Here is a 24,721-nt window from a genome sequence, read left to right as displayed (position 1 = left end):
CTTACGACCGCAATAGATGCAGTTGCGGACTCAAAATTCGCGATGGACAAAAATGATATAAACTTTTCGGAATTTATTATGTATCCTCATTAATAGATAAGTGAAAACCTGCTTAAAATCTTTTCAGATACCTATTTGAATACGCTTAATTTATAACACCAGATAAACAACTTCTTGGGCACGTTTTGCAACTGATTTGTTAGGTTGTATTTTAATGTTTTAGTAGTACAATCATAATTAAACAGATAATGTTTAGAATATTTAACGCCAGTTAAAGACAGTTACTAAACCCATCTCAAGTTTAAGTACATAATTTATGCACGAAATCATAGATGCGTAAAATTCCATTTTGCATAATATCAAACAAGACCATCCGGAGATCGCGTCGCGGGCAAGCTGAGGGAGATGTCACGTGAATGTTAATTCCCTATTAGTATTCAAGGCGAAACAACAACTAATAAAAAGGAGCCACCGTGGGGAAAATTGAAAATATCCGCAACCATCAGGAAAATGAGGCGGCCTCTTCGCGCTGGAATTAGAATCGGCGCGGGCTTTGGACGCGCGTCACGTGGCACGAGAAGTTTGTTTACGCCTCTATTTGATTATAATCCCGCTTCCTTAACGAGGGTTTGAACGGTCTGATGGAGGGACAGCAGCGCTAAATATGCTTCGTGTAATGATGACAGTTTCAGAGTACCTACATGTCTGTGTATAGAGGCTATACTACATTTGTATGTGGTATTTTGCTTTTTTAATCATTTAGATTCTATAATCTATACTTTTAGAAAGAAAGAAAGAGAAAAAAAAGTATTTATTTAGTACCAAGTATTTATTTTCCTCCTACACTGAATTCGGTCGCGTACGTGATCCATGCGTACATCCAGCCTTTTCAATGTAAACAAATTATAGCAGGTCAGTTTAGTCAGATGAAAAATAGTATAGCTCATTTGCATGTAACTTATTTTTATTTTATGTTAACAAAGACTTCAGTAGTAAGTAAATAAGTCCATAACAAGCTGAGCAACGTACGAAAATCCCGTCGAATACCAACTCCACAAAATTCGTTCGTTAAAATCGTCCGCGCAGTTACAATTTTATTAGGTACTGCGCTTCGAAATTCAAACCCGTGTCATTCGTAAAGTTCCACGTCAACAGTAGAGCCGACATTAACTCAAAACAAATGCTAGCGTGCAGCGATGCCGGCCATCGCCGACCGCAAGTGCACTCGCGGTTCGACTGCCCCATTCAGATGAACCTGGCTATCCCGCACCCGCATTACGAAACCTCATAACAACCAACCGAGCGATAATCTACTTCTTTTCACACAAAACTAAACCTTATTCCAAAGAGAATTAAAGACAGAAGCCACTGGTCGCGATATAGATTAGGTTCATAATAAAGGCATGGAAAACCACGAGTATGAACGTTGATTGGTTGGTTTTATCGGAAAAACAGGTAAAGCCGGCTTTTTGAGATCAACTAAGCCACTTTCAGTGGACTGAAGTATCGCATTCTTTTTCAGGCAGGTATTATAACTGGCTACAGCGTGGCAGCGTCATAAGTATACGAGTACGTAGAGTCATATGCCAGACACAAGTTATAAACTTGAGGCATTAAATCTAGGACTTAATCTTTTCATCTGTATATTTAATACAATGCAAACAGAGCTACATTTAACCTTCGATGAGGTTTAAAATAGTGAGTTGCCCAAAATCATCACCACATTAACTCAAAGAAATTTAGATTTGTTGCAGCTCAGAGAGCTGTATAATGCTGTGTTGTTTTCTTTCTTCTGTATGGAATCCAAACNTGCATGTAACTTATTTCTATTTTATGTTAACAAAGACCTCAGTAGTAAGTAAATAAGTCCATAGCAAGCTGAGCAACGTACGAAAATCCCGTGGAATACAAACTCCACAAAATTGGTTCGTTAAAACCGTCCGCGCAGTTTCAATTTTATTAGGTACTGCGCTTCGAAATTCAAACCCGTGTCATTCGTAAAGTTCCACGTCAACAGTGGAGCCGACATTAACTCAAAACAAATGCTAGCGTGCAGCGATGCCGGCCATCGCCGACCGCAAGTGCACTCGCGGTTCGACTGCCCCATTCAGATGAGCCTGGCTATCCCGCACCCGTATTACGAAACCTTATAACAACCAACCGAGCGATAATCTCCTTCTTTTCACAGAAAACTAAACCTTATTCCAAAGAGAATAAAAGACAGAAGCCACTGGTCGCTATATAGATTAGGTTCATAATAAAGGCATGGAAAACCACGAGTATGAACGTTGATTGGTTAGTTTTATCGGAAAAACAGGTAAAGCCGGCCTTTTGAGATCAACTAAGCCACTTTCAGTGGATTGAAGTATCGTATTCTTTTTCAGGCAGGTATTATGACTAGCTACAGCGCGGCAGCGTCATATACGTACGTAGAGCCATATGCCAAACACAAGTTGTAAATAAAAGGCATTAAATCTAGGAACAAAACTAAACTTCTTCGTCTGTCTTTCATACAATACAAAAACAAAAATAGCATGTTATACAAAAATAGTTACTTATCTTTGATGAGGTTTAAGTAGTAGATAAGCTGTCCAAAATCATCAAAGAGATTTTATTTTTCTTAGCTCTCTATGTACAGTGCATAGTGTTGTTTTCTTTCTTCTGTATGGAATACAAAANATCCAAACATCAAAACAAAAATGCGTTGGTACTATTTGATCTTCATGGTACGAGGGCTGACCGCCACTCATGCCGGCTAACTCGTAGTTTTATCGCAAAAAACACAGCCCCGACGAACTGGCCTTTTGATTTCTCACCGATTGATCCCCTTTCAATTACGCGGGAGTGGTTCGATGATGGCTGGGATTCCGGGAAATAACCGCGGTTTTTTTGTACCTTCGACTTCACTAGCTGAAAGCTATTACTAGTTTTGGCATCGATTTTAACCAGGTGTTTTATTCTTGTTTGTGCGAAACGATTTTAACTACCCATTGCATATGATTTGATACGAGTATGAAATCATGTGCAATGCTCTATTACGCTTGTTGTTTCAATAGGTACATACATTTATTGCTACAATCCAATTCCAGCCTCGTCAAACATCAATGCAAAATCAGTTATCGCTGCGTCCCCCGCAGTTGTTAGTCGCTGATGACGGACAGATTCCATTAAGCAAATAGATACTGTAAATGTAATTGGATCCTTTGATCGGTGATGGGACCGCAACATCCTGAACAGGCACGGTATGCGTTTGCGAGCCGCGGTGCATCGGCCAAGTGCACTCGGCCGGTTTGCTTGTTCACGTGCCTCGCGGTCACCTGGATTAGGTATTTCCACGAGCATTTGAATTGATCTTTACGTGGTGACTCCTCTGCAAAAATAGTCGACATCGCAAATTTTTTAAATTAATTTTGATATTTCTATGTGTAAAGTTTTATAGATCTATAAAATAATGGTCTTATTCATTTTCGATCATAGTAAGCTACTCGGAATCAATTATTTTTCTCATGTTGGTTGTTAAAATCTGAATTCTAGGAATGTAAATATCTAAAGCTCATTGATAATTTGAATTCTACGAAACTGCTCTTTGCATCCGCAAATGCCTCGTTAGCCGACGTGGAATTCAATTTCCACGTGAATACTCTCAGATTACGTTCTTACCGTTTTGTTTGTATGTTTATTTATATTCTTACTAATTGGTGCCGTCATCATCATCCCACATCTGCCCACAATTGTCATGACGAATCTTTGAAGGCTTGTCTTAATGCAATAATTAACTCAAAGCCCAAAACGCACGGAGAACTCTTAAACAATGCCAAATTATGGCATTGATGGACAAATCACGCGTCAGTAGGTGTTTTATAATCGGTAATCAACCGAAAAGTTCTTAATAATAGAGTACAATATTTAATTACAACTCGGACACGTTGATTAGCGATGGGAACGATGTCCAAGTGTGAAAACAGTTATGGTCAGTAATTAGCATACAGTAATTTTTTGAAGTGATTATCACCAGCATTATCCCCAAACTCATTATCTGCTACAAATCGAGGTTCAAGCGCCCAAAGCGGCGCGCAGTCGTTGTAAATAAACTCAATGACATCTTCGTATTGGCCGGGTCAGGGGGCTAATCACATTAGCATGTGCNTGTTACCTATTAGGCCTGGTTTCCACCAAGGCGGAGCGGAGCGGAGACGAGAGATGTGCGTAGCTGTCAGCTGTCTACGAATCGTGTAACGTGTGGAAATAATGAAATCTGATTGGTTATTCAAAACACATCTCTTCTCGTCTCTGCTCCGCTCCACCTTTATGGAAACCAGGCATAAGATAGATTTTTCAAAGAAGACTATGATTATCATCAGCATTATCCCCAAACTCATTATCTGCTACAAATCGAGGTTCAAGCGCCCAAAGCCGCGCGCAGTCGTGGTAAATAAACTCAATGACATCTTCGTATTGTCCGGGTCAGGGGGCTAAACACATTAGCATATGCNGCATGTGCAATTGTAATCTCGGCTATGTAATGGCAGCAAATACGCGATGCATGCATTAAACATGCGTCGTCCGTACTAGACTAAGAGCTGGAGAACGCCAGACCTACGTCATTTTATAAAAGCTGAAAGTTTGTCAGTGTATGCTCCCAATATAGGATAGAATGTTGGTGAATCATGAAGTTTAGGTCATCGTGGCTTTGGCAGCTAGCTATCCTAAAAAAACTGTCTGGAAAGGAGTTGGAACTGTCAATACTGTCGCTGACAAACTTTCAGCTTTTATACAATGACATAGGTCTGGCGTTCACTAGCTCTTAGTCTATACCCCGCGCTTCACTCGCCTGCCCCGGGCGAGGTCGACATAATTTGCAAATAATACCGTGTTTAGCCGCCTAATAATAGAAATGTTTATGCTAATACCTAACTATACTATAACTATAATTTATGCTAATAAATAACGCCTGTAATATACACAACTGATTTTGTTTAGGATATTGGACAGGAGATGAGATGGATCTGCCTATATCCAGCGGGACCTGAAACCAAATATGTTATTAATTGTTCATTACATTTTGAACTCTTACGTAGGTATTTACGTCTATAATCACTAAGTTAAGAGCTTTGTTATCTTCATTACTAAAGCTTAATTATTTTCGTTAATATTTCAAATAACATTCTCAATTAGAGATTTTCATTTTAAATTGAAACTAAAATGCCCGTTCCATTTCCCACAGCCATTAACAGAAACACCCACAAGAGCTACGGCCCACTCACTAAATAATATTAGGCAGCATAAAGCGTTACCCCATAATACCTATTTTGCAGGAACCCTTGGTACCAAGTGCTCAAGTAAGCGGATTTGACAATGAGGGGATGGAATACATTCTCACTATACTCGACTACTAGGAAGTATTCAGTTATGGTTGTAGGCTAGCCACCAATTTTTAAAGTAGAATTATGTAGTATTAGGTCCGATTCGACTAGCAATGTTAACGATACCTTAGAGGTATGTACATGGATTGCTTAAATGACAGCAAAATCTTTTTGCACTTTTGATGGACAAACGCTGATCCCCCGCATTTTTCTCTATAGAATAGATTTTGAAAAACAAAATTGACACGCTTTTTTACCATCTTTTGAAACTCCGAATGGAACAATTCAGTTATCTAATCATATAATTACATAGTAGGCTTAGGCTGGGTTGCACCATCTTAGTTTAACTTTGACAAACGTCAAAAATCTGTTAAACTCCATACAAAATACACCGATTATCGTTATAGTCACGGTTAAATTTCAATGGTGCAACTCAGCCTTAGTTGCACCAAAATCAAAAATCAAAATCAAAAATATTTATTCAGTTTAAACCACAAGTGGCACTTATGAACGTCAATAGAAAATAATAAAAAAAGAAAAAGGTAGCCCTTTATGGGGCACTTTACATGTCTCCTTATCTTTTGGTCCCTACCAGCGCTTCGAGACAAACATATGGCAACCACCATCTAACTTTAACTTTGACAAACGTCAAAAACCTGTCAAACTCCATACAAAAAGCACCGGTTATTTTTATTGTTACGGTTAAAATAAAGTGGTGCAACTCAGTCTAACACATCATACATACGGCTACTCCAGCGCAAATAAAATTACGACGTTGAGTTGGAAAAATGTCGTAGTCGGGCCGCCTCATATATAAGCGCTACGACATCGCGGCCATAGCTTACGCGCTACGAGTTCCTTATGTTCGTAGCTACGGCGCATTACAGCACTACTTTACAATATTCTTACTTAGGACAAGCTTAATAGCTTAGTTTGGTTTAACATTATTTGAGATTATTTTTAGAAACTTTAACATAATGTCCAATACGTAAATAACTCTTATAAAGAAAAAGATTGTCATCAAATCTGCGTTACCAATAACGCAAAAATTACATTAAGGCTGAGTTGCACCACCTAACTTTAACCGTAACTATAACGGTAACCGGTGTTTTTTGTATGGAATTTGACAGACTTTTGACGTTTGTCAAAGTTAAAGTAAGGTGGTGCAACCCAGCTTCATTTCCAAAATTGACTTAAAAATAAACTTAGTATAAAAACAAACCTAGAAGTACACTTTATAACATTCTTGAAGTACCTACGGTTGGAAGGAGTAAATTAGTAGGTGACTAACAACCCTCCCCCAATCTAAAATTCAAAATTCAATCAAAATAGATTGTCATTGAAAAATATCACCAAACTCGATTACCGAAGCGCTTATCTTAACGTTCCATCTTTCGTTACGATATTGACATTCACTTTAAAATTGATGAGCAGTTTATTAAAATATTTGGCATTACGCTTCCAAAATATTTCAAGTAAGGTGATTTTCGATTCGAAGTGTAGGTAACTTAAAAAATACCTAAATAAAGTTAGTCAATTGAGTTCGCCACCTGATTCTGAAATTTCCATAATAAAATCTAGCTCTATGGGAAATCGCTTTTTGACGACTCATAAAAAGTACATATTGACTAGGGTGTCGCTATTTTATGACTTAATGTTATGGAAAAAATAATCGCTGCAAATTACAACCCAATAGCAATTAATGTAGAGTAAAACTATTCGAAAGCATAAACATTGATATTTTTTGCAGTTATTGCACCTTTAAACAAATAACCGAGCTCATACAAAACAAACAACATTAAGATTCCTCTTGCGCCATTTCTAAAAACAGCGAATAGAATCACAAGCGTCGTCTCGTAAGTACACACAAATGAATTTAAATCTTATTCAATTAATTCACATGAATAATTCACCAAAAGAATGGTAATGTGGAAAGAATTCCAGCCATTGCCAAGAATTTGAGACTCCTAATTAATTACTTTTACTAATATTATACGGATATTTTGCGCACCTATACAGATTTTAATTTGTTTTCGTACTGCGTGCGCACCTTTGAAATCAGAGCTCTTATTATTGCTTTATTAATTGAAATATAAATCTTATTATTCTATTGTAAGGTACAATATTTATTTAAGTGTCTTTTCTTCTTTTACATAAAATGAAATACCTAATACCGTGCTTAGTTATTACAATAATGTTAATATTAGCGATCGCGGTGATTGTTAGTTTTGAAAATATTTTTATCTTGCGATTTGTGATTTGAAAGTAATCAAAGGTACGATACTGTGACACGATCTGAATACCTTAGTAATAAGTCCTTCGTGAATATCTTTGTTTACAAATAAGTAAATTATAATTGTGAAATGAGGCTGCCGAGGAGTTTTCCTTCACATTCCGGAGAGCTCTAACATCATATCCGCTTCCTAGAGCGGGACTAGTCGACTAGCAGACTAGTAGGAAATAGACTTGTCGGCGCCACTCTCATATTACCACCTTTATAGAACAGAGGGTAAACAAACGGTAGTTTGGACTTTGAGGAAATCGTTTAAGTTTTTCCTAGTACTGCAAATACGGCATAGAAAAATGTTTGTGAAAGTTCAAAACTTTACTTACTTATTTCAACGCGAGCGGTCGAACCAAAATTAAAGAGTCGATGAAAACAACATTTCGAAGACTTAACTAGAAGTTTTTATGTATTTTATTTTTGGAATATTCTCAACATTTTAAAAAATTTACAACAATAATTTTATGAACTGGTTAGTTCATTAGACAAGTATTGCTCAGTAAAAGAAGGAGTAAAATAATATTGCATCAGCAACTCACCCCCTAATATACACAGAGAACCAAAGTAAAATTTCCAAGTCTCAAACATTCAAGTTTCCCTGGAATCCAATTCAATTTCAATGGAATCTTAGATCCCGTCTCAAAGTTTCATTTTCAGAGATGTGATAGGTACCTTTTGGGTTCCAAACAGAGTTTCGGTTAGACAGTCTCTCGCTATTCCATAATATAGAGACAATTTGGCAAGGGTATACTCATTTCAATTTATTAAAAATGTTTTTGTGACAGATCCAGAGGCATTAATTACTGAATTTGAAGCCTATTCAGTTTTTAATCACCTGAAATTTCAAAGGAACTCTATCCTCAAGAAAGACAATAACGCCCGTATTCACAAACATTACTATGAGGTCTCACAGTGCGCGTGGACGCAACGGGTGACACGAACTAATCACAGAGCTGTATTTAACGCTGTGCGTTCGATTTGCTGCTTCACTTAAGCAAGCATCGTTCGTGAATACGGGCGTAAACCTTTTTTTGTGACTGTATCGACTGCCAGCACATTCGTAAAGGTGAACACTCGCTAAACAGTATGCACTTGTGCAAACTTCGGCCAGTCATTACTTTTGAATTGCAGCGATGCACATGGAATACAATATTGCTGCTTATTGCACTGGCGATATTCTGGCCTTGTCCTGGAGTTCGGTTTATTATAGACAGACAACTCAAGAGCTCTCTATCAAATCTTTATAACGCGTCGAATAATAATTGAATTTTACTATGAAGAATCGAAACAAAAGAACATCGTTAACCATAACAATCCATAAACTCTCAGACAACAGACCTATTTATTTTGTGTGGTGCCTACTCAGCACAAATAGTGATGTACGGTGGTACTTCAATATAGCGATGTTTTCTGTGGTATCTACTTTTTCCAACAACATTATATTGCTAAAAAGGTCCGCATTATGCAAACACGTGCACGCTTTGAAAATGTCACGCAAATCGGACGAGACAAGTGCGATAAAATCCTCGCGTCAAATTTTTAGCAACGAAAGCTGTTCTGGTTTCGTGGGCAAGGTTGTTGGTTAAAACGAGACTAGTATCTGGTAAATTCAGAGTATTTTTTACATTTTATATTTCGACTGAAATTAGCTGAATTTAAGTCTAAGCTGTGGTAGGTTTTCTTCGTAATTTTCGATATAAAACATTGTATATCCCTGATTAAAATCATCTAAGTCACAGCGTGAAATACGCAGACACTGAATATTGTATAAACTTTAAATTTAATAATACCGAAGGGAAATTCTGTACAAGGACACATTTAAGACAGGTTAAGTTTCAATTACGAATTTAACGATTTCCACAAAATCTACTGCGCATTTTAAGCAGCAGGGACGTAAATATGTTTGCGCAGTCCTAGGCTCCGCTGCCCGCTGATATATTGGCCCGCTCGCCACGCAGCCGCTGTGTCTGGCTGAGTAATAAATTTTGTGACAAACAATATTCCAGCCTTTGTCTGGCGCGGACGAGCTCGATCGACTTTACAATATCGGAGACCAGGTGCTTGTATTTCGTGCCTATTCAAGGGTATAAAGATTTATTCCGCTGGCCATAGTTCGGGGATGGGTACAGCGTAAGCACAAATTGGCCCGCTTGCTCCCGGGCGTACGTATGGACGTATAACGTATTTGCTGGTTGAATATTCCATCCTTAGAATATAAAATTATAGTGTAACAGCCATAAGACGTCCACTTCTGAACATAGGCCTCCCCCAATGATTTATTGACCGGTTGGTGGCGGCTTCGTAAACAAGTAGATTTTACACCCACTTCGCAATAATCTAAATGAAATATTGATTTATACCCTGGCTCCTTTTCTACGTTTCATTTCAGTTTAAACTGGTATCTTAAGGAATCTTAAAAAATATTAGTAATGTTAAAACAGTTGATGAATTAATACCGTTAAATTCCTATAAATATTGCTTCTAAATTATACATATTTCAGCTAGAAATTTTCTGTGACGCAAAATGTAATTTGAATTATTTGTGATCTAGACCGAACAGAAGTCCTACCTATTTGGTTTAAATTATCGATACCCTTGACGTTATTGAAGGGCTATGCTGCGAAGGACTTTTATGTATTGGCTATTCTGCCCTCCGTAAATATAGGAGTCCATTACAATAAATAGAGGCATGACATTCCAGTGACTAATTTGACATTTGCTGACCTTTCAACGAGACCCACGACGCGAGCCTGATAAATAGGTGCCTTAACCTCACTACCTAAGCGTTTTCTGATGAAGTGGTTTTGAAGGCGAATTTTTCTGTGGAAAAATAAACATAATATGCTAATATAGGTGTCATTTTTGTCTAGTTCTTGCCCGCGACGTGGTCCGTGTATATTTTGATAAAAAGTGACTAAACTAAATAAAACCTACCTTCTGTACAATGGTGATGTAGCTTTGTAGTTTTATCAAAAGCAGTCCTAAAGGTTTTGCGACAAGAAGAAGAGCATGGATACATTTATAATAGAACACCCACGTCGTTGTTTTACACATTAGCCGTTAGCAGGTTTCTATTTGTTTCCACACATAAACTTAAATAGAAGGACAAACTAACTGGGCTTAGTACCAAAATTAAAGTACCTAAATCCGTTGTGCCGAACGAAAACCAGTGAATCCTTATCAAAGCCAGCCCAAAAATCACTACTCCAAATGACAATAATCGGCGCACCTCCACCTGTTTATTCGCACAGAGACCAGATTCCCATAAACCTAGTACAGAGCCCACTGGGAACGTCGACTCAAAATACTCTCTGCTATTCCAAAGATGCAAATGGGATAGTGGAATTTACCGTTGAATAGCATACACACTTTGCACTATTCATCTCGGCGCTCAATTTAGACCTTTGACTGGGTTTCCAAGGCTATCCATCGATCTAAGGGGTAAATATTTTATTGTCTGAACGACTTGAAGAGGATTCAGACGTTTAAGTTAATATGTAGTTTACACGGCTTAGGTAGGGATGAATTTACCGCAGCAAATACGCTGTGTGAAAAAAGCATTATGTAGTTTTGATTTCAACACTTAAACATACTTTTACGTATGTATATTATGTTTTACATTTACGTGCATAATAATGGTTTAACTGTGACGAAATATGTCTAGACGGATTAGATAAGGGTCAAGATCAAGTACTTAATCTGTGACAAGCAGTTTATTGCAGAAGTTTTTTTAATACATGTGTTCTTTGTATTTGCTGAATTTCAGAATCAATTCATAAAATAACACTTAATATGATTAAGATTTTCCTTAACAGTCGTCATAAGGTCTATGTGCATGAGAGTGTATGGGCAATCATTCAAAACCTTCGAAGTGGCATTGTGTGCGCGCGAAGCGTGTCGGCGCGCCCTCTGGCGGTGACTCACCGATCGGAGGCTCTACCTTACGAAACCTGCCGAGCCGAAACAGACAATACAATCGAATTGCTGAAATAATTATAGCTATTTTCCAGCAATAGCAAAGGTTTAATAGTTGGGATACCGCAAAAAGCAATCTTGGTGATCTACTTATTTAATAATGAATACGTACTATCTATTTAGAAGTTTATACCGAAAATTAAACAAACCCGGCTATATTTCAAAGTTCCTATAAATGCATACTGACCAGCTGATGAAAGTTTGAAAGTTTTTCAGGATGTTGTTTAGTTGAAACTTTTGAAGGAAGTTTGCGGGTGCAAAAATATAAAGTTTTTAGATAGTGCACTCTAAAAACCTTGTATTTTTGCACCAGCAAACTTCTGGCGCTTATCAAATAACTTCAAAAGGCCTTAACATTTCTCAACTTCATAATATTCGCCTCAATAGGAAGTCAGAAACGCCACGTTGAGAAATATAGTAATTTAATATTAAACTGATAGTCTTTAAACTATCACGAGTTTGTAGTTAGCGCTTAGTCCTTCTCCGTCACCCATTAATCGTGGCGATGCGTGCTCTAGGGTCGCCACACTTAGAGATATTCAGGCTCTTTTGAAACCATATTACTTACATTAAAATTAATTTATAGGCTAAGAAATATTAATCCATCTTTAATCGACAAGAAAGACCCTGCCCTGCCCTACCCTCCACAAAAAGCAGCAACTTTTCTGTATAAGCAAAAAACTTCGCACCTGTTAAATAAAATCCAAAACCATACTGTTAACATATAATGTGTCGTCGTCAGTAGTTTGTTATGTCCTGCAATCTCCTTTGAGCTATCAAATTTCATAAAGGCAACCCTACCGTAGTATACGGTCGCATCCAGCACAAGTTACTGCATATGCCTGGCTGGGTACACGTCTAGATAACAATGATATTTTGCCTACAATACGCCTTTGTAGCTGGCCATAAATAAATTAGAGACTTCATGACTTCATTTGAAAGCCAATCAATTTATTTTCACAAATAAGCACGTCATCTTCTTAATTAAAAAAAACCCTTTGTCAAAAATACTCGCCATTATTCAAATATTTATTGAATAGGATCTCAGAATCCTTTTCAAAGTTACGAGTACATGACTTGGATGACATCTTATTATCATCATTGTGACAAACAAACAATTAAAATTACAATCTTACAACCGCATTATGCCAAAATACTACCCCAATCTGACTTAAATAAGGCTTTTATCAATTCTGTTTTATTTATCGATGAACGCATTTCGGGCTACCAATGTTTCCCATCTGTATTCATTCATGCATAACTCGGAACAATAAACGAAACCGAATATTAATATTTTTATCTGCAGGCTTTATTAATGGCGTACCACCCCGATTGTTAATTATAATACACATGGTAATGTTATGGGAATACAAACCATATTACAAGTCTGGCGCTTAAATAAGTCAGTGCCTGAGGAGGGTGTTTTTGGGACGTCAAACGTCAGCGAGACTCCAAATGTGCTTCAGATTTGTATGCGCTGTCCTTAGATTAATAAAACCTAGATAGATAGTCAGTGCACGAAAGGTGAGGCAGATTTTAGTAAGCCAGAGGTGGAATTGTGTAAAGCAATCGTAATCATTTGACAGTTCATAACGTACGATTATTCTGTCAAACGCTTTGTTTAACTGACTTTATCGTACGTTATGAACTGTCAAATGATTACGATTGCTTTACACAATTCCACCTCTGAATGGCTTACTCGTAAACGTCACATGAACTGTCAAAGTGAAAAATTGGTAAACACGTCCGACGACTTTTAATTAATTAAGACGGTTTGTGCTGTGAAAGGGTGTCTAAATACATCAGAAAAACTAAATAAAGTGACCAGTGTTACATTTCATGAGTAAGTACTACGATTCGACGCGTATTTTGCTTGAATTTGGCTTTCAAAAATTAAATACGGGAATGATACCAGTAACAAGAAAATTTATTTCCCAATTGTCCGCCGTACAAATACACTTCCTTTTTTATGAAATCGAGACTTTTCAGTCGATTTATCTTATTGTAATTAGGTAGGTACTTTGAATTCAATAAATAAGTAAGTACATGATGCGTTTTGTTTTTGTTAGTTATAAAATAATTAAAAACGTATTAAAAATTTCCCTACTTTCGGGAAAATCGCCTTCACTGTCTACACTCCCCAACAAAATTGACACTAATGACATAAGATTTTTGCCTCACTCTTGACGAAGCGTTTGTATGAAGACTATCCATCTAGGTTTTATTAATCTAAGGCGCTGTCAGGCAGAGTACTCACCTGCCATGTAGCACGTAACGTAGCATGTAACGTAACCAACCTTCAAGTAAGTACGGCTCGTCCACGGTCATGGCGTATCAGGCTGCGAACTCCTGAATCCTACTGCGAGCCGCCTTTGTGCTCGCAGTGATACCGCCACTCGGCGGGTCGCTGCGATCTCCCTGCGAACCACGCGCGAGCAGCTCGCAGCGGGCTCGTGCCTATGTACTCACTTGATACAGTATCTGATACATTTCATGCTACACGGCTAGATGAGTATCCTGCTTGACATCATTATGTCAATGTCACTCATCTTTGACTGACGGACTCGGTTTTTGTTAGGTTTCATTAAGTTAGGTTCTAAAACGAACCTAACCAGTTTCCAGAATGTATTCAGCAACCTAACCTCAGCAAGAACGCTAGACCTACATATAACAAGATATTTTCTTTGAGGTACTTTAGGGCCGAGGGCCGTGTGTAGAAACTGGTAGTGTATTAACTTGTTAGTAATTACAGCTAAACATGTTGATAACACACTCTTAACTTGTAAACGTTTAAGTATAATACTCTTCCTGGCAATTTACAATCGTGGGATACGAGTAAAGATTGCGTCTTTATTATAACTGCTTTTTATTTAGATAGGTACATACTTCTACTTCATACAATCAGAATGTCATTAAAACGTTTTGAAAATATTACTATTTACCTGAAATCTTAAGATCCATCCAGTGCTTTTAATGAAACAAAAATTATCCATTAAGGCTGAGTTGCACCACCTAACTTTGACCGTAACTATAACGTAATCGGTGTTTTTGTATGGAGTTTGATAGATCCATAAATTTTGCCTGTAACTTTTACCGGTATCAGGACAAATATTGTTGGTAATATTTTTAACCATCATCAGGAGCATATAGATGAGTTTAAGTTAGGTGTACTTTATCTCAACTAGACCTTTAGCTTATTTGTTAGTCGTGTTCGCCAAGCTTCACAAAACACTCGTACGTCACCATCTGTCAAAACGTTCTGCTGAGGGTTCGGATTTTCGGAAAGTTCTGCTGTGGAGTTATTAACGTAATTAACGATTGGGACCGAGCTGCCAGCTCCAGGGCAGTCCAGCACTACGTATTTACGGGTACACCTACACTGACACCGAACAGCTTTTTAGGACTTTCCCCCGAGAGTAGGGTCCCCATAGATCCAGATTTTTCCGGAAATGTCCGAACGTAACTAGAACTTTTAAAGGTTCGTGTAAGTGCTTAGACCTCTGTCTTGCCAATTCACAGTGGAATTACGAATATTTTTAGCGAGAAATAAATCGCATGTGTGTTTAAAAGTTTCATATGATGCACAGTAGCTTGTGCTAAGTATACGAATAACAAATCTTGAGAGAAAACAAAGTGAGCTAAATCTTGAATTAATTATTCCGTTTTAGACTAAGTATTCGGACCTCTATTTTACATTATACGGTGACTTCTTTCAGAATTTTCCAATTTGATGGTAACCCTACCTGGGGAACCTTTACACACAGCGATACTAAAACGATACGTGCAGTCACGAAATTTTACACTGTGCAATCACGATGCACTCAGCTCTAGCATTTTACCCGAAACGCGAATGCTACAAAACGTCAACTAGCTGAAGCTTTGAACCTCCCAAAGGTTGAAACAAAGGGCTGGAAAAAATGAAGTTGGAACATAAACATGACAAAAGAACAGAATTACAAAACTTTTGAACAGAGCACTCGGGTTTTTGTGACAAAAAAAAAACAAAATTAGATTTGTTCCATTAAACAGTTGTAGCTAAACTTTAAAAGACTTGCAATAAACACATTGTGCGGTGAATGTTTTGGACGCCATATTTTAGTAAATTATACGAACAAAAGACGTGTTTAACGGGAAACAATTCAGTCTGAATTATACGTTAAACGTTAATGAGGCCCGTGTTTAAACCTTTGGGCATAATTTGTAATGACCTTTTGTCTCGCATAATTTGGTGTTCATTATTAAAGATACACCGCCGTGTTGCAATGTTCTGCTTTATTTAGGCTAAACAATTATTCTTACTCAAATTTATAACGCCGCCGTAACACGTTGACACAATGTTTAAAAGCGCTGTTCGGGAAAAACAAACATTGATCGGAACACCTTCATAAAACCGTTAGCGCGGCGTTTTAATACAAATATTCGTCACGCATGTAAAATGTGCCCGCGGATTGAACCTTCCACCCTCGTATTTGCATTCAAACGAGATGAGCCCGAAAACAAAATGAAAACTCGTTTTGGACATCAACATTCGCTGTTTAAAATTCTTGGAGTCGCCCTCCGAATGGCGGAGGCCCGGAATCCAAATCGAGTGACAAGCAATGTGTTCACGCTTCGGGCGACCACGTTCATCATACGAGTAATTCTCGCTGTCGGCATACGCGAATTTATTGAAAAATTAAGCAATATTACCATTTCATTCACCTTACCGTGCGCCCGAGCCGTAATAACGTTTAACGATTCAATTCTCCTTTGTAATAAAAAGAAAATGTTCACGCAACCTTTCCCGCAATTCGAATTGAGTTACCGTTTGCGGACGCGGCCGGAGCTCACCTCGCGGACACGTGACTCAGGTGGAGTCGGATCACGTCAAAGTAGTAAAATAATAAAAGTTTATCCTTCACGTCAACGTTTTGAATAAAATGCAAAACGTGTCTGGGATGCAGCCAAAACGGCTCGGCGCGCCTCGAGCCGTGGCTTACTCTCGCTTGAAAAATCGCCGATTGGGAATTTGTTCATTGGGTGCGCCGCGAAAACCGTTTGATCGGCGATAACGCCTAAATTATTGCCATTATTCTAGCCCCGTGTTGCTGAGAAGTAACCACCAAATCAATCTTAATGAACGATCTGAAATGGAATGTTNGGAACGCGATATATTTCACTCTACATTAAAATACCTTTGTAGAAGCATAACAAATCAAATGGTAATTTATAACAGGAACATTTAACAATTCCTGGAACATTAAATTCGCGACCATAACCTGATTTCCGGTCCATGACCAATCGACAGATTAAATTATTTTTAAATAGACTCTACATAACGAAACCGCTCAATCTTAAATGAAACAATACTTGCAATTTATTTACTCTACTAGAAAATATCTATAGTGAACGCTTGAATTTCCATTTGTTACCAAACAAGTGGTGCCAAATGAAGAGCGAACTGCTGAGTGCCGTCCTCGAGAGCTTGTTTACTTTAACATAATATTCTGCGCGGACTCCGAATTCACTCGTATCCTTGCGTATTATTGAATAAAATCCTCGCTTCAATGTATCTGCTGCAGTGTATCGCAACGCAATGGACCAACTATCTCCGAACAAAGAAACGGCTTTTCAGATATTCACGCTCATTTATATATCAGTTTTGGCCAGTTAGTTCTTTATCGGTTCGGGTCCGAAAGGGGCATTTCTGCGGGTTGCCCGCGCTCTCCCAACTTGGAATATAAATTTGGCCGGGAGCCCCGTTGTTTGTCCGACAATAGGCATGGTTGCCAACATAAATTATCGGACAACATTCGTCTCGAGTTTACCAACAACGATCGCCCAATATTTACATAGTAGTATAAGGCAGTGATGGATTTGCATTGAGTGTTCCATTTCTTCCTCCGTGATTCTGGGGGGATTTATTTTTATTGCTTGGTTCCATAAATTACGGTCGATTTGGATTTATTTGTGGAATGTAGAGAATGTAATAAAATCGTGCGTTAGTAATTCAAGTGTAGTTGAGTTCTTCTCTTCTTTGAAACACTTAAATCCTGAAAATCCAATTGGTTTCAAACTGCCTGTAAAATCTTTTCATCGAAAATAATATTACCAACAGAGCTAACAAAAAAATTCTAAGAATGGCTGTTTGATAGCAGATACGTCTAATGGAGCTGTCGATTAGGTACCCAATTCAGTTGAAACCACATGTAGATTGTTGATCAAAACATCTAATCGCACAACCCAAGTTCCAAGAAACGACAAATAATACAAGAATAAGAATCGCCCGTTTTCAATACCTCAAGACGCTTATTTATGGAAGTTGTCGGAGTGAAGAAATGATGCATTGTCGCGCATCGCACAATCCCAAGGCGGGGATTAAAGCCTTTGTAAGGACGTCTGGAAAACTGGGAAGAGGCTTACGCCGTTGAATAGAGCATCGTAAAACATACGCGGAAAACCTGTCTCGTGCCCACGTAATGTGATAAGGATGCGGAACCAGGCTAGGATAGGCTTTGAATAATATCGCTATCGAATAGGCTCGGGAACTACAGGTATAGGCTTACATTCGGCTTAAGGGTATTGTCATATTTTCGTAACTTATTCATGTGTAACGTATGAAGGTACTCGTATTGATTTCAACATTTAAAGTAGTAAAGTAAAGCTCGTGTTTTTGTACGAAGTACTTATCGCGGGAGGTGCCTGGATACGAGCGGCGCAGGACTGGTCTCTGTGGAAATCCTTGGGGGAGGCCTGTCCAGCTATGGACGTCTATCGGCTGAAATGAACGAACTTATGTTTTAGGAAGTTTAGAAATTAATAATGATAACTGAAATGTCATTAAATATTAAATACCTAATTCGTTTGCAATACTTACCATACTACATGATACGTGATAAATGAGAAAGATATTATATCCATGTACCTACTAATTATTTAGTATTCTTACTTTCCACGATCTTCTTTTGTTTCTAGTATTGCTACGGTAAAAATATTCCTTTGAAGTACTATGTACTATTTTCTTACAATAAGGATTTAATCAGAATAAATAACATCCCTGCATAACGATGTTTCTGCAAGTGTTGTAATAAAAGCAAGTCGTTAAGCCAAGGTTGGTCGAACAAGTCCGACAAGTGAGTTGGCGGCGCTCCAAGATCAGACCAGCAGCGGCCTGCCAACATGGGGCCGAAACAGCCTACGGTAATAGGCTCACAATCTGGAACCCTTGGTGTGGACAGCACATCAAATCACACATATTTGTTGCAAAAGGACCCATATCACAACTACACAAGATTTTAGTTCCAAACGCTTTTGAACCTTGGCAGAGAGGCAGTCTGGAGGACAATCGCTGGAACACTTGTGTTTTCTTCATAATAAACTTAATTAATCTGTGTCATTAACGGGGCGGACTATAGTCAGACAGATTAATTAGAACGTAATTTAGTTTTTTATTTATTTATTTATTTACACTTTTGCACATACAACTGTATAGTGTTCGTTATTCGTTATCGTTTCTTCAAATAACATTTTTTTGGTTTTCTTTATAATGTAATTTTTTAGGTTTACCTCGGATATATGTGGATAGATATCCAAATCATTACTGCTATTCTCAAGATAGATCAGTTTGATGATAGTCTATCCCAAAACTGCGATCGGCTTATAAATACGGGTTCCCATACAGTATTTTATTGCCCGGCCTTCGGCCTTTGTACTAGTATCATTAATATGACGGATACTCGCATGGCTCTCGCCTGACTGGATTGGCTGAGCTCTATACCAGTCTGTAAGCTCGCCTGTATAGACCCACGCCTCATTAAATTTTGTTTGAATAGAGGGATGAACTGGTACGTACTTGGTCAGACAGGTGGTAGCGTCAGCAGATAAAATACATATGGGAATTTTATTTCATTTTATTTCTCATTTTTCGTATCCAATACTCCGATTTTGGTCCGTCTAAGTTAAGTAGAAATTCATCACTGCTTCCTGTCTGTTACCAGTAAATAATTAGCATGGTCATCTTTCAAAATCGCTTCAACCAGGTCTCATAACCCTTAAACAAGTTCTTCAGTGCGGTTGAAATATTACTCAGCTCCTTAATAGTGCGCTTATGGTGAGACAAGACACCTTGATGAAAAAAAAAATCTTACCTACTACGTACCTACTTATGCATGCTTATTAAGTTTTCGTTTGTAATAAAGTAAAAAATCGCTGAAAACTGAACAAAATCATCACATTTTGAGCCTGTTCAATTTTGCTGTCGTTACCGCGTGTACACGAGTATCGGCTGAATAGTTCCAGACGGGCCCGCCACAAACATCACCGCTCCATCACCGCGCCCATCTCGCGAGCAAACACTGTCAACTGCCGCCATTCATCCTCGCACGCACACACATTAAAACAACTGCTCACATAAACGGCATTAGGTATTCGGGCTGGGGTCGCAAAGCTGCCTTTTTTATTCGCCAGTAACAGGCTAAGGTAATAAACCGTGCAGCCTAATTTTCCCACGGAGATGTTCGCTGACGAAAAACAAAAGAAAACGAGCCCTGAAAAAAGAACCCTGGATTGATGTGTTCGAATTTCAAAATTACTTTATTCTAATTTTGCCAACAATGACAAAACAAATTCAGCCAGTACGTTATGCTTTTGCCCGTGCTTTTGTGTTCATTTCAATTTCCAAAAAGCAAATCATGCGGCCATGATCACTTCATTTACAGAAATACTTTCAATCAGGCTAAAAAGCGTAATGAAGCGCATCCCAAACAAGCATAAAATACTTATTTACATTTTCCCCAATATTTTCATCTCGGTGTTTGTGTACAATTTTACTATAATATTACACATGGAAGAAAACCAGCAATTACTTTAATAACTTACACCTCCATCCTGGAAGTTTGCTTTGCAAAGTCTACACAGCCTCACAAAACCACACACGTCTTATGGCGGGACTAGTCACACTCATCCCTACAAAGGCCGCCTTTCACTCCTCAGAGATCTTTTATGCGGAGGTCTTGTGACGGCACCGCGGATCTATCTGCGCCATTTATCAACATTTTGCAGAGATAATAGAAAAACTACGGCTTGTATCTTGGATATTGTGTTTTTTATGGTATACGACACGCTTTGTTATGCAGCATATTACGAAAGTTTTTAAGGATAAGGGGGAATTTACCTGAATTTTAAAGGAATCTCAGTCTCTACTTATGTAATAGCCCGTGTCAAATGAAATTTGCAATCTTACAAATAAGTAAGATGCTGTTGTTTATGTGTTTTGTCATGTAACAAACCTATCTCTAATTATAAATTAGGTGGCGAAATCATGAAAATAACAGAGAGTGTTTATTATCAAAAAAAAGTAAAAGTAAAGTTTAGTTCAGCATTCAACGCCAGTCATCAGATTCGTTAACAGTGCCTTAACAGCGCAAATGTACAGCCCAGATAGCTCAGCTTACAATCGGAACTCGGTAAGCATTGAAATGCTTTCAACACGCTCGGCTATGCCGCCGGCCGACGAAGCACAATACATGCCAATCTACGCAGGAATTTGGCTTGGAAGCCTCTTCCAAAAGCTAGGGAGATCAGCCATCTCACTCAAATAGAATATTCAGTGTCATTTACAGTATTTACTATACAAAACGTCTGAGAACATTATGTGCAACTGCAACTGCCAAAATTCAATAATTTAAGCTTTTTGTTACTCTCCCAGATACCGTAATCACCTTTGGGGGAGTGAGAAAAATAGTTGGATTAATTACTTAGGTAACTAGTGTATGAAGATAGGTTACCTTAGTTAGCTAGAGATGACTAGGAATAACACAAATATTAGCACAATACCACAACTCAAGGATTTGCATCTTACTTACATAAGTAGGTACGTATAAAAGCTTAAAAAATCAACTTCATTCTTTTTACTTTTGCTAATTTGCAAGGAACTCTATTTCTTTCTGTGTTCTGGCGGTTTTCTTCGTGCCGTGGTGGATAGTTCGGTCCACAGTCCTCTACGTTTACGCGGGGCGTGCGGCCGTCAAGGGCTGCACTTTATTGACTACGCACATGCATGCACAATGCACACGCTGCCAAGAAGCGCTGTGTGTGTTTCATTCATTCCACGTAATCATCCGTAGCAAATAGCTGACTGAACTAAAGGCTGCAGAACGTTTGCTTCCTTTGCCGTTTCTGTCCGCATAAAAATGACGTCAAGAATTTTGTTTTTTTGATTGGCGGGATTTGAAAAAGGAAGTCCGTTTTTGCAAACCAAATTTTAAATTGATTTTTTTTTCGCTTCGTTATTTCAAACCGGCCTCTGTGGCCACTTAATTAACAGGATCGTAATGATCAAATAGATATAAATCATTATTAAACTCGTACTGCCAGCCAATAGTCATTATAAGCAATGTTATAATGTTATGATGTTGATTTAGGGGACTTTCAGCAATATTACAAATCAATTTGGTATGTGAGATAAAACAGTTATATACCTAATAGGTATCCCAACTAATATTATAAATGCGAAAGTAACTCTGTCTGTCTGTCTGTCTGTCTGTTACGCTTTCCCGCTTAAACCTCGCAACCGATTTTGATGAAATTTGGCATAGAGATAGTTTGAGTCCCGGGAAAGAACATAGGATAGTTTTTATCCCGGTTTTTGAAACAGGGACGCGCGCGATAAAGTTTTTCTGTGACAGAAAAAATTCCACGCGGGCGAAGCCGCGGGCGGAAAGCTAGTTTAAAAATATGTTAGCTACTGATAAAGAAGATAATGCAGGATATCCAACGCGGCGAGTTCAACATAAATTGTGTGTCATTGCTTCTACGATTATCATAATACATAATGCATTTTATTCTCCATAAAATAAATTATACTTTCTATGCTGCTACAATTTTCCCATACAGAAAAACCACAAAATTAAATAATGCAATAAGGATGTAGCAATGCATCATTATAGGTCTTGTAGCGAGCCCTCCGCAAATGCCAGGCTCCGAAGGATGCCAATCGTGAATTACCACAGGCTATTGTTGGCAATCGCAAATTGCAAAGTGAAGTGTACAACTCTACATAAACTATGTATTTTTCACGCGAGCAAATTCTAGTCTAGTTGAAGACGCGACAAAATTATTGACTATCGACATTGTAAAGTACTCAATTTATGTCAACTTTATCTAACTACATAATGGTTTATTTACGCATAAGCTATCGGCGCTCTTTCTAAGACTAGGGCACTTTTGGTGCAGGTGCATAAAATTGAGGCGTTGAATAAATATTAACCCTTTTCATAATTAAATCTTTTCACTGCGAGTTCTCTCTTTTCCGTCCTTGTTAAATGAAATAAACGTTTAATAATCCATTGGAATACGATAATAATTTATAAAGGCAATGATCATTCCGGCAAACGTGTTTATATTAAAAGCTGTATTGGTTTGAGGCAATGAATCGGTCGACCGCCGAAATGAGAGCGGACACCGCACCATTTTGCATATCGAGTGATTATTTTGTCCGTCGATGCGTTGCGGCCTGCGCAGCCTGATTTTATATTCATTTGTGTAGAGATTAACATAATAATGTTATTTTATCTATGCAGCGGTGGATTGCCGTTTACTCATTCAAATTGGTGGCCGCTCGCGCTAGAATTGCGTTAGTTCATTGAATCACGGACTGAAATGTTGATCGATTGGAATGAAAACAAACGAAATGTTGTTTGCTCACTCAAACAAGTTTATTTACCTAATCGCTTTATTACTAGCACGTGCAAACATACAAATAAACAATGGTCGTAACCACATAATAGTGCTTCGGTTATGTCTTTTAAATATTTGTTTATCATATTGCTAACAGTTTATTATTGTGTGTAAGCGGGTATTCGAACTGAAACGAAAAACTCGTGTCCCTAAGCTTCTTGTAGATATAATAGTGACCTAAACTATTGTCTGTTTGTTGCAGGTACTATCATAAAGCAGTTGCGTTTGTCAAAATGCGACTAGAGCAGTCGCGCGCGCGTTGCTGACGACCCTACGCGAGCCACCGACCACCAGCCATGTACTGCCGATTCGTCCTGCTGGCGGTTGCCATCCACCTCTGTTAGTATTCTTCTCATTTGTTTCTTGACAGCAATGTTATGAACTTAGAACTTATCTCAGATAATTCGTGTTGAATCCACTTCAATTTTGCACCAAGGTTTGGTTTGGCCCGATCGAAATCCTGCTATTGTAGGTAGATTTGTTACTAAAATTGATTTTTAGATTATACTCGTAAACATTCATAGAATAAAAAGATGATTGACGGAGAGCTTTACCTATATCTCGAGAATATTCAGGCAAGAGAATCCAGACATTTAACTTCTGACAGTCCGAAACAGTAGCGTGAGCCACTCTTTACCCGACTGCGCCAGAAGAAGGGTTATTATTGTATGTGTCTTAAATATCAAAGGTTCTGACTACTGCGGAAATCCCAAACATTCTCCAAACGCTACCTTGACCTCAGCATTGTAATGCAGTAAAATATCAAAGCAATTGGTAGTAGAAAGGTTGGTTCAGGGGACACAATAAGGAGTGTGATAACTATCTAAGGTGGACCATCCTCGAGCACTTGTGGGAAATGGACTGGAAGTAACGGGATAGCGACACGACCCCGCCTGAGTTGTTACCCACTTCCCAATACGAGAGTGCAATGTAAATTTCGTTTTGGTACAGGTTTTATTGCACAACTTTGTACAATTTTCAACTATTCCGCGCAGATACTTTGAGCGGTTGTAAACGAAATTCAGATATCTGTGATCAGTAAACGAACTATAAATTGTGTTTTGGTACACTTTCGCAATTCTGGGTTAAAATTATTTTGTTACTTGTGATAAAGTGTAACTATTAATCTTAACCTATCAAGTATTATTTTGTTTATCCAGATTACACAGACGTTTACAGATCATTAAATTATTATGTAGTATGAGATGAAGTGAATGTAAACAATGTCTTCAATGACATGTGGTTGTATCACAGATCATTTGCCATCCAATGGCACTGAAGTAACGTCGTTACCGAGTTTTCTTTATCGGAACATTTCGCAGCGAGCTCTCTGCATAAAAATGTCGTATCTAAACTCCATATTGGAATATATGTTTTATGATAA

General features: G+C 38.2%; 1 protein-coding gene across 3 annotated transcripts in view; it reads left to right on the top strand.

The window, feature by feature from the left end:
- The window catches only part of LOC114355276 (uncharacterized), a 157,738-nt gene that overhangs the window by 128,698 nt on the left and 4,319 nt on the right, over positions 1–24,721 (top strand). For all 3 annotated transcript variants that reach the window (XM_028308036.1, XM_028308038.1, XM_028308037.1), the window contains one exon: positions 23,540–23,676. In XM_028308036.1, coding sequence (XP_028163837.1) covers positions 23,634–23,676 — 43 coding nt within the window. In that variant the 5' untranslated portion in view covers positions 23,540–23,633. The remainder of the gene's footprint in view (positions 1–23,539; positions 23,677–24,721) is intronic.

Source organism: Ostrinia furnacalis, unplaced genomic scaffold (assembly GCF_004193835.3).
Source record: "Ostrinia furnacalis isolate ACB-3 unplaced genomic scaffold, ASM419383v2 OfSCF2378, whole genome shotgun sequence".
Classification (NCBI taxonomy): domain Eukaryota; kingdom Metazoa; phylum Arthropoda; class Insecta; order Lepidoptera; family Crambidae; genus Ostrinia; species Ostrinia furnacalis.
The sequence above is the reverse complement of the archived record's forward strand: the minus strand, read 5'-3'. Positions and strand labels throughout refer to the sequence as shown.